General features: G+C 37.5%; 2 protein-coding genes across 2 annotated transcripts in view; both read right to left on the bottom strand.

Moving 5' to 3' along the window:
• Positions 1–13,415, bottom strand: part of SYT16 (synaptotagmin 16) — a 320,395-nt gene that overhangs the window by 125,875 nt on the left and 181,105 nt on the right. The gene's annotated exons all lie outside the window — the stretch shown is intronic.
• On the bottom strand, positions 8,669–9,755 carry LOC140517825 (synaptotagmin-16-like; the record flags this gene model as incomplete). Its single annotated transcript, XM_072629410.1, has 1 exon — positions 8,669–9,755. A coding segment is annotated over one exon (576 nt), but the record flags the coding sequence as incomplete, so codon positions are not given.

Genomic DNA, 13,415 nt, shown 5'->3' with positions numbered 1-13,415 from the left:
TTCATCTAATAATGAATCTGTTCAAATTCATAGTACCACACTATGACCTACATGCAAAGGTATGATGATAAATGTTTAACAACCAGGCTCTCTGAGGAAAAAATGCCTGCACACAAACTTTTTAGTTTAATTTCTATTATTAACTCTTTTTAAAATCTAGGCAATAAACAAAGCAGCAAATCAAATACTGATGTGTAGTGACTGCTGATTTCTGAGGTGTGAATGCTCTCATTAGCAGTCAGGTGGCATAATGGATAGAATGCCAGTCCTGGAGTCAGGAAGGCATCTTCCTGAGTTCAAATCTGTCCTCATACAGACAGACAGACTAGCTATATGGCCCTGGGCAAGTTTGCCTCAACTTAACCCAGTTTGCCTCAATTTATCATCTGTAAAATGAGCTGGAGAAGGAAATAGTAAACCACTCCAGTATATCTGCCAAGAAAATCCCAAATGGGGCCACAAAAAGTTGTACATGACTGAAAAATGACTGAACAATAAGAACTGCTCTCACTGAAAATTCAACAGTGGACCTATGCTAGCCCCAGATGGAACAGGTTCTAGTACACCAAAATCTACATTCTTCTATCTTGTTCACAAACTTCAATTTCTCCTTGCCTCCTAATTTGCTCCCTGTTGCCGAAAAATATTCCCAAATCTCTGCCATTCTTAAATAATTCTCTCTACCATCCCCCCAAGTTCTCATCTTTCCTCCCATTTGCAGTCAAATTCCTAGAAAAATCTGTTTACACTCATAACCTCCCCTTTCTCTCCCTTCATTGTCTTTTCTAGCCTTTGCAATCTGACTTCTGACTTAACTGAAACTGGTCTTTCCCAAGTTTATTAATGATGTTTTGATTGACACATGTTAGTCTTTTCTCAGTCTTCATCCATCTATGAGGAAATGCTCTCTGTAGCATCTGACATTGATGACCATCCTCTCCTCTCAAATACTCTTCACTCTCTGGGTTTTTAAAATCCTTGTTCTCATTTGGTTCTTCTCCTACAGGTATGACTGCGTCTTTTAAGTCTCCTTTGCAAGATCATCATCCATATCCCAATCCCTAATTATGAGTGTTGTCTTGGGCCCTCTTCTCTCCTCTCTTTTCACATTTCCTCAGTGTATTCATGTGCACAAATAAGTTTAATTACCATTCCTGTACAAATGACTCCTACATATGTATCACAAATTGCCTAATGGACAGTGCAAATTGGATATCCCATAAACATCTCAAATTCAGCATATCTAAAACCAGAACTCTATCTTTCCCTCCAAACCCATCCATCTCTTCCAAAATTCCCTATTTCTGTCTAGAGCATCATTATCCTTCCAGTTACCTAGTTTCACAACCTCTATTTCAACCTTGTTACTCTCACCCACTCCACACACATGTCCAATTTGTGGTCAGATCTTGCCATTTCTTTCTCCACAACATATTCCTTTTCTCTCTTTCTCTCTAATTATCCTAGTTCAGGCCTTTCTCAAGTCTGAACTGAACTATTGAGACAGACTTCAAACTGATCTCTCCTTGTCTCAAGTCTCTCTACTCCGATCCATTTTCCATACAGCTGACAAAGCAAATTTTTTTGAAGATCAAATCTTACTATTTCACTGTGGTACTTTGAAAAATCTGGTGGCTTCCTATCACCAGTAGGACCAAATTAAATTCCCCTTTTTGACATTATAAGTCCTTCATAACCTAGTCCCATCATTTCTCAGGTTTATTACACATTACTTCAACACACACACACACACACACACACACACACACACACACACACCATGGCCCAGTTGGCCATCTTAATTTTTCTCACAGGGGTATTCCATTTCCTGTGTACATGCTTTTGTGCTGTCTCTCTTTCATAGCTGAAAAGATTAGTCTACACTGACTTATTCTTAATGAGTCCAAGCTTCCTCATGATAATCACAGTACTCTTTTTACATAATCAAAAATTGCTGATTCTTCAGGAATTGTTGTAATGAAATTTAAGTACATTTTGGATATGATCCTCCTATAAACAGACAATTCTCACTTCACATAAATTCACATTTTGTAAATTCAACTTTATGTAAAGAATTCTGAAAGAAATCCACATTCCAAAAAAACACCATTGTTAACTTTACTGTACAATACATGCTTTCTCTCCAATCCTGCCCCTTGGCTTGCTGCTCCACCGTCCTTGTAAATAAAAACCTAAAAAATCCCTCTGAGTGACAACAGAAGAATAGATGGGCAGAGAGACCACTGGCACTGTTGCCACCACAAGATAGGGGGCTTGGCTTGAGGCCACTGGCACTGAGAAAAGAGATCTTTGCCCTACTCTGCCCACCCTCCTGTGCCTTATTCTGCATCTTTTCCCAACTTTCCAGCTCTTCCTCTCAGCTGGGTTCCTACGTGGCTGTCCTAAGACCCAGAGTTCCTTTTTCTGCTCTCTCTTCTCTGTCCTAAGACCCCATGTGTCCTTGAACCATGTGTTAGCCATCTTGCTCCATAGCCCCTTCCTACTCTCCTTCCCCACATCAGGTGACAAATTCACATTACACAAAAATCACTTTACACAGAGGTCTGTGAAATGATCCACTTCTGTAAAGCAAAAACTGATTATGATTACACTAATATAGGTTTGATAATTGGAACAACAGTATAACAATAAAATTGGAAACTTCTTTAGAATGTTCCCACTTCTTGTAATCACATTATGCCATACAATTGACATTAACTAAGAGTTTGCCTTGTGTGATACCCTTTTCTAGGCACTGGAATGAGGACATTCCCAACACAGGAAATAGCATAAACACAAATATAAAGGCAAAATGCAGTCAAGGGGCAGGGTTGCTGAGTTTGACTAGAATATAAACTGTATGAAAGACAGTTTTTTTGTTTTTCTCTCATTTCAGTCATGTCCAACTCTTTGTGACCTCATCTATTTGGGGTTTTCTTGGTAAAGATACTGGAATAGTTTACCATTTCCTTCTCCAGTTCATTTTACAGATGAGGAAACTGAGGCAAACAGGGTTAATGACTTCTCTAGGATCATATAGCTTACAAGTGTCTGAATTCAAATTTGAACTCATAAAGTCTTTCTGACCTCTAGCCCAGCACCCTATCCACTGCATTACCTAGCTGCCCATGAAAGACAGTAATAAATGATACAACAAGGAAGATAAAGAGGAAGGGGAACAATAACCAGAGTGCTTGCCTTGAAATCAGGAAGACCTAAGTTCAAAGTGAGCCTCAAATACCTAATAGCTATGTGATCCTGGGGAAATCACAATTTTTTTCATCGGTAAAATGAGAATAAATAATATCAACTACTTCACTGGATTGTCATGAGGATCAAATATTATGATATATGTAAATGGCTTCACAAACCTTAAAATACTACATGAATGTTATTATTGGGGATTGAGGGGAGCCTTGAATTCCAGGCAGGTAAATCTAAAGACTTCTGCCTGATAGACAAGAAACCTCTAAAAATTTTTGAGCAGAGGAATTACAGGGCCAGATAAATGTCCAGGAAACATTATTTTGATATTGCTATGAAGTACAGATTAGAGGTCAAGTTATAAGTACCAAAATGGAGGCTATTGCAACAGTCCAGGCAGATAGTAATTAAGGCCTACCCTAGCTTGACAGCAGTAGGAGTAGAGAAGGCTCAAGGTGGGAGACATAGTCAATAGAAGTTACAGAGATGGAATGGATAGGGGCTGGCAACTGATTGACTAATATTAGATTTATCTAATTGATATTAGAAGCAAAAGAAACAAAAGAGCAAAAGACAAACCTAAAGCTAACTAGCTGCAGTACATAGTGGTACACAGACAGAAGTAACTAAGTCATTACAAAAGTACAAGTTTAGAGAAAATGATTATGAAATCAGGGTTTTATTAATGAGCTCAAGGAGTTAGCAAGATATCTCAAATGAGATGAGTGTTTAGAGCTTCATAGAAAATCTATGCTTAATAAACGTTAGCTACTATTATTTAGAAGGCAACGACAGGACAGGATAGGACAGGACAGAGGAAAATCACCTGCCCAGAGAAAGGGAATAGTTAAAGTCAAGGGAATGAAGGGGAAGGCCAGGGGGAAAAGTACAGAGAGAGAAGTGAGCCAAACCATTATTTTCTTTTTCTTTTAATGTAAGATATTCTTTCTTTCTAACTCATTCTCTTTCTGTCACTTGTGAAAGATTAAGTTAAGCCTATAAAATTGTTTGGAGAAAAAGTGATAGAACAAGCAAAATAAGTGATAGCAATAATAATCATTTGTATTTCTTAAAATGTAAAGCTATGGAAACTCTGTAGATCATCTTTTAAAGCATTTCCTAATAACTGTATTTCTGTATAATTACTGTATATCAGATAACAACAGATTGGATTTTTTTTTTTTTTTGCTATTTCTACACTTTAACAGAAAAACTCATTTGGGTTTTCCTGAGCAACAGTGGGCAGATAGGCTGATTTGGAATGCCTCATTTCTGGGGAATGGAGACTGGGTTATTATAGAAAATGCTACTGAGCTCATAATTGAAAAGCATAGCCCCAGAAGAGAAGGGGCAAAAGAGGTGGTGCTATCCATTAACAGTGCTATAATATGGGTTAATCTGTGCAAACAAAGTTGTATCAGGTATAAAGGCCATTGATATACAAGCCACAGGAAGGCCAAGTACACTGACAGAAACAAAGAATGCCTTCCCACTTAGGGTGGATATCAGCTGGTGGGGACCCTGTAAGACTTCCTTCCAGTCATCACATGCCACATTAGCCTAGTGCAGTAGTCTGAGTGAAAAGTCAAATTACTTCATCAAGTTTTCAAAGCCTGCTGTTCGATGTTTTTCTTTACATTCCATTTAGCCAAAGATTGTTTTTAAAGTTCTATACTCCAATGTACTTGGAACACATTAATTCCATTAGAAGGTCTATTTCAGGAAATAGTGAGCATATTTCTTGGAAACAAATACATGTGGTTAAAAACCAGCCTTTAAAAATGATATAGGATGCCAAATGGAAAACAAATATGAATTTTAACTGCAATTATATCTTCTTCCCAACACGTATCAAAGGTGTCATAAATGCTTCTTTACTGAGAGTCTGGTGTTTTGGTTTTTTGGTTTTTTAAACTGTAAAGCCTACATTGGCATGACTCTATAAGTGGTCTCTATGCCTCTTAATCATTGGCGACCACTAAATGAAGTGTATCTATTTTCTCTGTTACATTACTATTGGCAACCAGGTCCTCAGCAAGTGCCCAGAATTGTTTCCATGGTAACAAAAAGCATTCAGCATCCCTCTTGTTTGGGGCCAATTTAGCTTAAAATCTTCTTTTGTGGAGTAAAAACATGATGGATTAAGTAAAAATAAAATCAAGATACAACATTCTGAAAAGAATTCAAGGTTAAAGAGAAAAGGTTTGCCCCACAAAGCTGTTTTGTTTTGTGGCTGTTTTTTTTTAATCATAAAAGCATAAATTGCTGTTAAAATACTACCATTTACTAGCATGTTTCTGAATGTTTTCCTTGAGTAAAAAAGAGTCAGACAGCCTTTGTGCTTTCCCTTAAGGTTAAGGAAAGGCTAGAGCAAACACTAAAGGACAGTTCAGACATACTGATACTTCAAAACTCTTTTAAGCATTAGGTGAAATGCAAAGGCATTAAAGCATTTTCCTAGTCAAAAACTGAAGTTACTGTCTAGTTGCTAATAGGCCTACAATTGGAAAGAGTCATGAGGTGATTAAATGTTGTGTTTTTGTTGTTTGTTTGTAAGAGAGAGATGGGGGGAAATGAGATTTCGTTCATTGAGAGTAAAACACTTGAATTTCAAGAATATGTTTATATCACATTAGGGAAATCAAGGAAGCTAGATGTTCTCCAGAGTCAATTTAAGCAAGTTCCTCCATCTATAATATCCTGAGTGAATTAGTCCAGAGCCTGTTTCATCCCAAGTCCTATATAGCACTCACAGCTCCCATTTGTTAGAATAAGTGAAGAGAATGGGATGCATACTTTGTGGGTTCTGTAGACTAGACCACCTCATTTCTTTTATTCTTGCTTTATATAAACAAATCTTGCAGAGAGAATGAATTCTGTCCTCAGCAGGTAACTGATAATTTAGCTCTATTTGACTTTGAAAGACATAAACTGAAATTCTTCTCCCTAGCTCTTTCCCCCACATACACACACACACACACACACACACACACACACACACACACACACACACACACATACACACACAAATATATTCCTAATTTTGTTGTCTCAAGCTAATTTCAATAAGCAAAAGCAGTCAGGACATTTTGTGGTCTCTTGAAATCAGTTAACAAAATGGTGTAAGAGCCTCTCAATTAATTTCAGGGTAGGAACCATATTGTGTCTTTAATACCTTCCCAATGTTCATCATTTCTTTCTTCCCCCTTTCCTTGCCTACACATATCTGCCATCTTTTACTCTGTTCACTATCCCAACCTTTTACCATTTGGGGATTCAACAACATAATATTACCTAAGACAAAAGATCCTCTGGGTGGCACACACACTAGATAGAGTGCTGGACTTGGAGTCAGGAAGACTCATCTTCCTAAGTTCAAAACTGGCCTCAGACACTTACTAGTTGTGTGACCATGGGCAAGTCTCTTAACCCAATTTGCCTCAATACCTCATCTGTAAAATGAGCTGGAGAAGGAAATGGCAAACCACTCTACTATCCTTGCCAAGAAAACCCCAAAAGTGGTCATGAAAAGTTAAACATGATTGAAATGATTTAACAACACAAAAGAAATGAGTCCATAATATGTTAGGTTTGCAAAAATGTTTTAATCACCAAGAAAAAATAAAGTTCTCATGAGGATTTTTGGAAACTCAGTATATCAAAACTTCCTCTGAAGATAAATAGTGTTCAGGCGTCATGCATACACCCACAGGCACCATTTTATTCACTCTGCATTGTCAAGGACTTTAGATGGTTTGGAGGATGAGATGACTGGTACTGGGTTTCAAAGTGTAATCCAAAATTGTAATTTTCCTTCTTAAAGTCCTGAGTAGATTAGACTTACAGATTCTTTTACATCCTTTGCCCCCTTACCTCTGCTTGACTAAGAGAAGTATGTTTATTTAGTAGGACATTGAGGACTTAGTGTTTTCCATAGAGAATCCACTTTGAATGGCCTTGGCTTTGGAGCATGCAGTAAACTTCTCTAGTTAAGAAAGCTTACCTATTATACTGTGAGAATGACTAGTCTAACTATCAATAAATATTGATGAAGTATCTACTCTATCCAACCACTGTGCAAGGGGCTATTTACATATTTATGTTATTAAACCATTAATTTTATTAATCTAACTATTATTACTTTAATTTTCCTGCTTCACTGAAATCTCCACCTTTCAATGAACCAATAACTCCATTACTACGGTTCTGAAAAATCATAAAAGGACAGGAAATATTAAATTGTGTCAGATTCTGGTTTTGTTTCCTCAAAGTATAGCTTCAATGATTAAAAAAAAAAGTATCAGGTAGCTAGCTAGCATAGTGAAAAGTCTTGTTCTTAGAGTCAGGAACAGATGAGTTCAAATCTGACCTCAGACACTAGCAAGTCACTTAACCTCTGCTTCAATTGCCTTATCAGTAAAAGGGGGTTTTCATCTCCCATGATCATTGTGAAGAGAAAATTAGATAATAGAGGGTGTCCAAAAAATATTGGTGCAGTTGTAAGCAGTTTGTATTTTGAAAGGGTTTTGCATACTTTATAGTGTTAAATAAATGGAAGTTCTTGTTGTTCTTGATGAGATAAATACAGAGAAAATGGAATGTCATCTGAAAGAGACAGCTAGAGGGACCAGGCAGGACCCCCTGAAGAAATTGGGATTTGAGATAAGTTTTAAAGGAAGTCAGAGAAACTATGATGTTAGGTTGGAGGCTGGAAAGTGTGTAGAGCCTTCTAGGTATAGGGATCAGCTGGTGCATAGGCTAACCAATTCAGACCAGTATAGTTAGATTATAGATTACATGAAGGAAATGAAAGTGGGCTCTGTTTCTTGTGGTTGTTGTGAACATAAAATGAGTTAATACATATAAAGCTCTTTGCAACTCTTAAAGAACTATACAAATGTTTGCTATCAATGACCATTTTTACCATCATCCAACATGGAGTGAACAGCCACCATGCGCTAGGTGATGGCACAGAAAAGAAATATGCAGTTTTGTGGGCAATCTAAGTTGAATATTTCGCTCTTTTTTCTCTGATAAAAGAAAGGGGAACTGTTCCTGTTGCAATGATTTTCTAGTTACTGTCATCACACATCTCAGTGAAACACTGTGAGAAATCTTCTTGGAATGTTGTCAACTAAAACTCCTGCAACAAGGATAGCTTTTGCACAGGATTTCACACTGAATAATATAGTAACATCTAGAGATTCCTAACAGAGGGAAATAAGTGAGAATGCTTTTTTTTAATCACCATGACGTGTGCATAAGATGCTCCTCAAACAGCTTACCAGAACCTCCTGTCCAACAGGTGCAGTGTAAAATGGGTATGACTGAAGGAGGGAATTTGAAATTCAAAATTTTTTAAATGAATGTTAAAAATCATTTTACATGGAATTGTGGAAAATAAAATATTAAATGGAAAAAGAAAATGGGTATGATTTAAATTCAAAGAACATGGGTGTATATCCTAACTCTGACACAAATTGCCTGTGTGACTTTGGGCAAGTCATTTAACCCCTTTGGTTAACCTCAGTTTCCTGATCTACAAAATGAGGAAATTGGACAAGATGATCTTAAGTCACTCAACAAAAAAATCAATAAACATTTATTAAGCACTTATTATATGCCAGTGATTGTTCTCAATGCTAGGGATACAAAAAGAAGCAAAGGATGGTTCCTGCCCTCAAGGACCTCACAATCTAGGTACTTTCTAATTCCAAATCTAGCACTCCATGATCCTTTATTACAAGTTCACAGTTGACAAAGTGTTTTCCTCCTTCACAAAACTCATTTTGTACCTAGAACTTTTGCATTGGAATGGATATTTCACAAATATGTTATCTCTTTAATCTGAATTTTTAAAAGTCATACAGAGCTTGAAGTTTTCAGCAAGAAACAATCACCTGGTATGCCTATAAGAGATGAATAGGATAACAACTAAAAATACATCGAAATAAAATCAGGGAAATGGCCCTTTTTTAGAGACTGCAACAAAGATGATATCTTGTTAGCTTACCTTGCTCTTCTCCATTAATGTTTTCTAAAGCTGCAGGAGCTTGGTCCTCAAACCCATGTTGAAGATTCTGCTTCAGTTTTTCAAGATGGCAATCTTCCTCAAGAATAGGAGAAAGCCTAGGCAGCTTCTTTGGGTTATCACAGGTACGAGGGGGTTGTTGGGATGCTTTGGAACTAGAGTCCCCAAGGGGACTTTGTTTCAAGTCCCAGAGATCAGCATTGTAACTTCCCATAGGGAACTGGTTAGTTTCAAGCAATACAGAGTCCACACCACCCTGGCTCTGACAATAGTCTTGTTTTTCTCTGTCTTCCAAATTACTCTCATTAACATCACCATCATTCACCTCTGGGTCCAGTTCACCATTTAACTGAGGGTTCTGCTTACTTAAATTAAGCAAAGAAGCAGATAAGGTATCTCCAACTTGCTGAACAGCTTCATACACCCGAGACATCCAAGAAGAAAGAGGCTGGAAGAAGTTCTGGGAATCTTGAGAAGCCATGGTCAACACCACGACCTGAAGACTACAAATTCCAGAAGTTCAGTTTTGCTGGCATGCCGTGATTATGTGAGCTACAGAATAAGCATTATAAGAAATTAAATTTGATGTCTCTTGAATATTATAAATATTTCACCACCCAGCTGAAAGGGAAGGAAAAGAATATTTCTATCTAATCAATAACACAACCATGAAGCCATCACTAGACACCCCCAAATTAATGCCAAATTATGCATTTTCAGGAAGAAGGGTAGTTCACCACTGAAATCTTGAAATAGCTAGTTGAAAACCACTTCACAAGAGTCTAAATGGAGATGATTTCAATGCCTATTCACCTCATCAGGCGTGTGCAAAACTTGCATTAGCAATAATGGGTCCTATTCATGTGGACCAAGAAGAGGAAATCCCCCCATGGACTAGATTTGGCAGTGTGAAAAGGATAAAGGAATCTTCATTAACAGGCAGTTCAGCATGACATTTTTAAACACAAAAAGGTTTGATGTTCCACATATGAAATTAGAGATCACAGTTAGCAGACTAATAATCGTCTTTACTTCATGAGACAAAGATTTAGCCTTTCAAGGAAAATGTATAATTGGTGGGAAATGCCTTTAACAAACTTCAGAGTAGCATTTTTAAAATCCTGTGCTTTTTAGAAAATTGCATTCATGATGGAGGAATTCAAACCTTTGAAAAAAAATTCTGCTTATTGTGACAAAGTCAAATACCACACTACAAAAGACCAGCTCACCCAAATGTATCCTCATAACAGATTTTAGAACTGAAAGAAATTTTAGAGACCCACTAATCCCATCGCTTCAATTATCTGCATAAATTGGAACCCAGAGATGTTAGGAACCATTGCTTGCATTAGGATAAAGAATATTTTATTTTGGTTTCCATATGCTTTGCACATTTTTCAGATTTAACAAATTTTATTAAGTTGAATTATATAACACACTGCCTCCCACAATTAGGTTGTTCGCTTTTCTACTCACTACTAATCTCCCCAAATCTCTGCAACCTTCCAGGCTTTAAAACTACTCTTCCACAAAGAGGTCTCAGACCTAATCTCCATTAACTATAAGGCACATCCACTGAAAACTGGGACACCAACAGAATTCTAGGGAAAATAATGATGATGATGATGATGATGATGATGATGATGATGATGATGATGATGATGATTACCTTACAACCATTTTCACATTCATGATCATCTCTTTGGAGCCTCACAATTATCCCCCTAAGATCTGTAGAGCAACCATTACTACCACTGTTTTATGAATGAGGGCACAGATGCTCAGAATATAAGTAACTTGCCAAAGATAATGTTCACTAATGACTGAATTGGGAGTAGAATAAAGGACTTTTCATCCCTTCCCCCTCACTTTTCACTCAGTTCTCCTTCCACAACTTACACAGAATACAACCTATGTAGACAGCTGGTATGAATATCAGATTCTGACCCAAGAACCTTTTAATTTAAATTAAGGGACCTTTAAGTCTCTTATTAGCTAGTTGGCACAGTGTGAAATCCTGGGCAAGTCACTTAACCCTGTTTGTCAGTTTCCTCATCTATAAAATGAGCTGGAGAAGAACATGGCAAACCACTCTAGTATCTTTGCCAAGAAAACCCCAAATGTGGTCACAACTAAAATGACCAAACAACAACAAAATCTTTTATTAAAAACCAAAGTTGATAGGATCATAGCCTAGACATAGAATAGACATCAGAGCTCATCTAGTCTAACCTTATTTTTAACTTTACCTTTTTTTATTCCAACTCTTACTCCCAAGGGGTTTGCAAACCACTAGTTGGGATCAACCTTACTGGGGAGATACAACTCGTACACATGCATATGTACAAAGTATATGCAAAGTGTTAAGAGGGAAGATCAGGAAAGGCATTGTATAGGAGGTGGTATTTGAATTTTGGTATTTGTATATTCTTTGGAAGAAGTTAGGGATTCTACAAAGCAGCAGTGAAGAAAGAATACATCCCATACATGTAAGACAGCCAACATAAGAAAACTGAGGTGCACAGTGCTTAAATGCCCGACCCAAGGTCACATGAGGAATAAATGTGAGGGTCAAAATTCAAATTCAGGGTCTGTGACTCCAAGGCTAGTAGTTTTTCCACTGCACACACTATTTCCCTTCCTTGAACACTCAAATTATTCACCAGTTTTTGGTGAATGTAGAATTGTGGGTGAATTAAAGATATATCTCTTACCAATTGTCTGTGTGGATAGAAAAATTGAACTAGTACTAGTTTCATGGGAAAGATATTCTCTCCTTTCTTCTGTTGAAATTCTTTTCTTCATTGCAGGTCCATTCAGGTAGCATTTCCTCCATGAAGTTTTTAGTTCATCTATAGATCATTCCTTGTACCATGCTCATCCATACATATGGAAGATCTAAGTTCAAATCTGGCCTTAGACACTTACTAGCTGTGTGACCCTGAGCAGATCACTTAATTCTGTTTGCTTCAGTTTCCTCATTTTTAAATTGAGTTAGAGAATGAACTAGCAAACCACTCCAGTATCCTTGCCAAGGAAACCCCAAAGAGGGACATAAAGAGTTGGACGCAACTGAATCAGTCGACAACTACATCTTAACTCCATTATGAGATCCTAGGGGTTGTATCATGTTACTGTCTCTCTGTAGCATTCATCCCCCACCCAAATAAACTTCTGGTTGTCCTCACAGCTGGCAAGGCTGTCCCTGAAAAACTTTGGGTGAGTGATCTTGGCCACCCCAATTTGACAGGGTTGGATGAACCTCCAGGATTTTGCCCTATCATTTGGGGGTTAATATGGGAAATGGATGGGGTTTAGGCTAAGAATGCCTAGGTATATTTATATTAGATGACTTTAATTTATTGTTACCATTGTAGCAAATAAAATTTTGTAGAAAATGTTTTTAAGAGACATTGATTGAAAATCAGTAGTTACAAGATGAAAGGGAACTTTCCCAAGTGTGATGGGGAACTAAACTGTGAGGCTTGATTAGATGATGCAGACCCAGATTCTACATTAGAATGAGAATCTGGCTGACAGCCACAAAAGGAGCATCAATGAGTGAGTGGCAGCAAACTGTTCTGAGAGCATGGAGGGGGAACCAGGAACTTAGAAGTCAGTCAATAAGCATTTATTAAGCTCCTACTGTGAGCCTGGCATTAGGGATTCCAAAAAAAAAAAAAAAGGCAAAAGACTGTCCGTGCCCTAGAGGAGCTCACAATCTAATGGGGAAACAACTATATACAAACAATATACAAACAGAATAAATAGGAAGTAATCAACAGAGAAAAGGCATAGGGAAAGGATTAGGAAAGACTTCTTGTAGAAGACAGGATTATTAGCTGGGACATTAATGAAGCCAGGAAGCAGAGAAAAGGAGGAAGAGAATTCCAGGTATGAGGGACAGCCAGTGAAAATGCCCAGTGTTGGAGGATGGAGTGTCTTGTTCAAGGAAAAGCAAGGAAGTCAGTGTCACTAGATTAAAAACTACATGACAGGGAGTAAGGCATAAAAAGACTGGAAATGTAGAAGGGTCCATATTGAATGTCAAACAGAGGATTTTATATTTAATCTTGGAGATAATAAGGAGCCTTGGAGACTAGGGTTTGGGGGGAAGGGTGACATGGGGTCAGATCTTCAATTTAGCACAACAAATAATGACAGCTAGGTTGAGAATGAA

This window comes from Notamacropus eugenii, chromosome 1 (genome assembly GCF_028372415.1).
Source record: "Notamacropus eugenii isolate mMacEug1 chromosome 1, mMacEug1.pri_v2, whole genome shotgun sequence".
Lineage (NCBI taxonomy): Eukaryota > Metazoa > Chordata > Mammalia > Diprotodontia > Macropodidae > Notamacropus > Notamacropus eugenii.
Note: the sequence above shows the minus strand (reverse complement) of the source record. Positions and strands in the feature narration are given on the sequence as shown.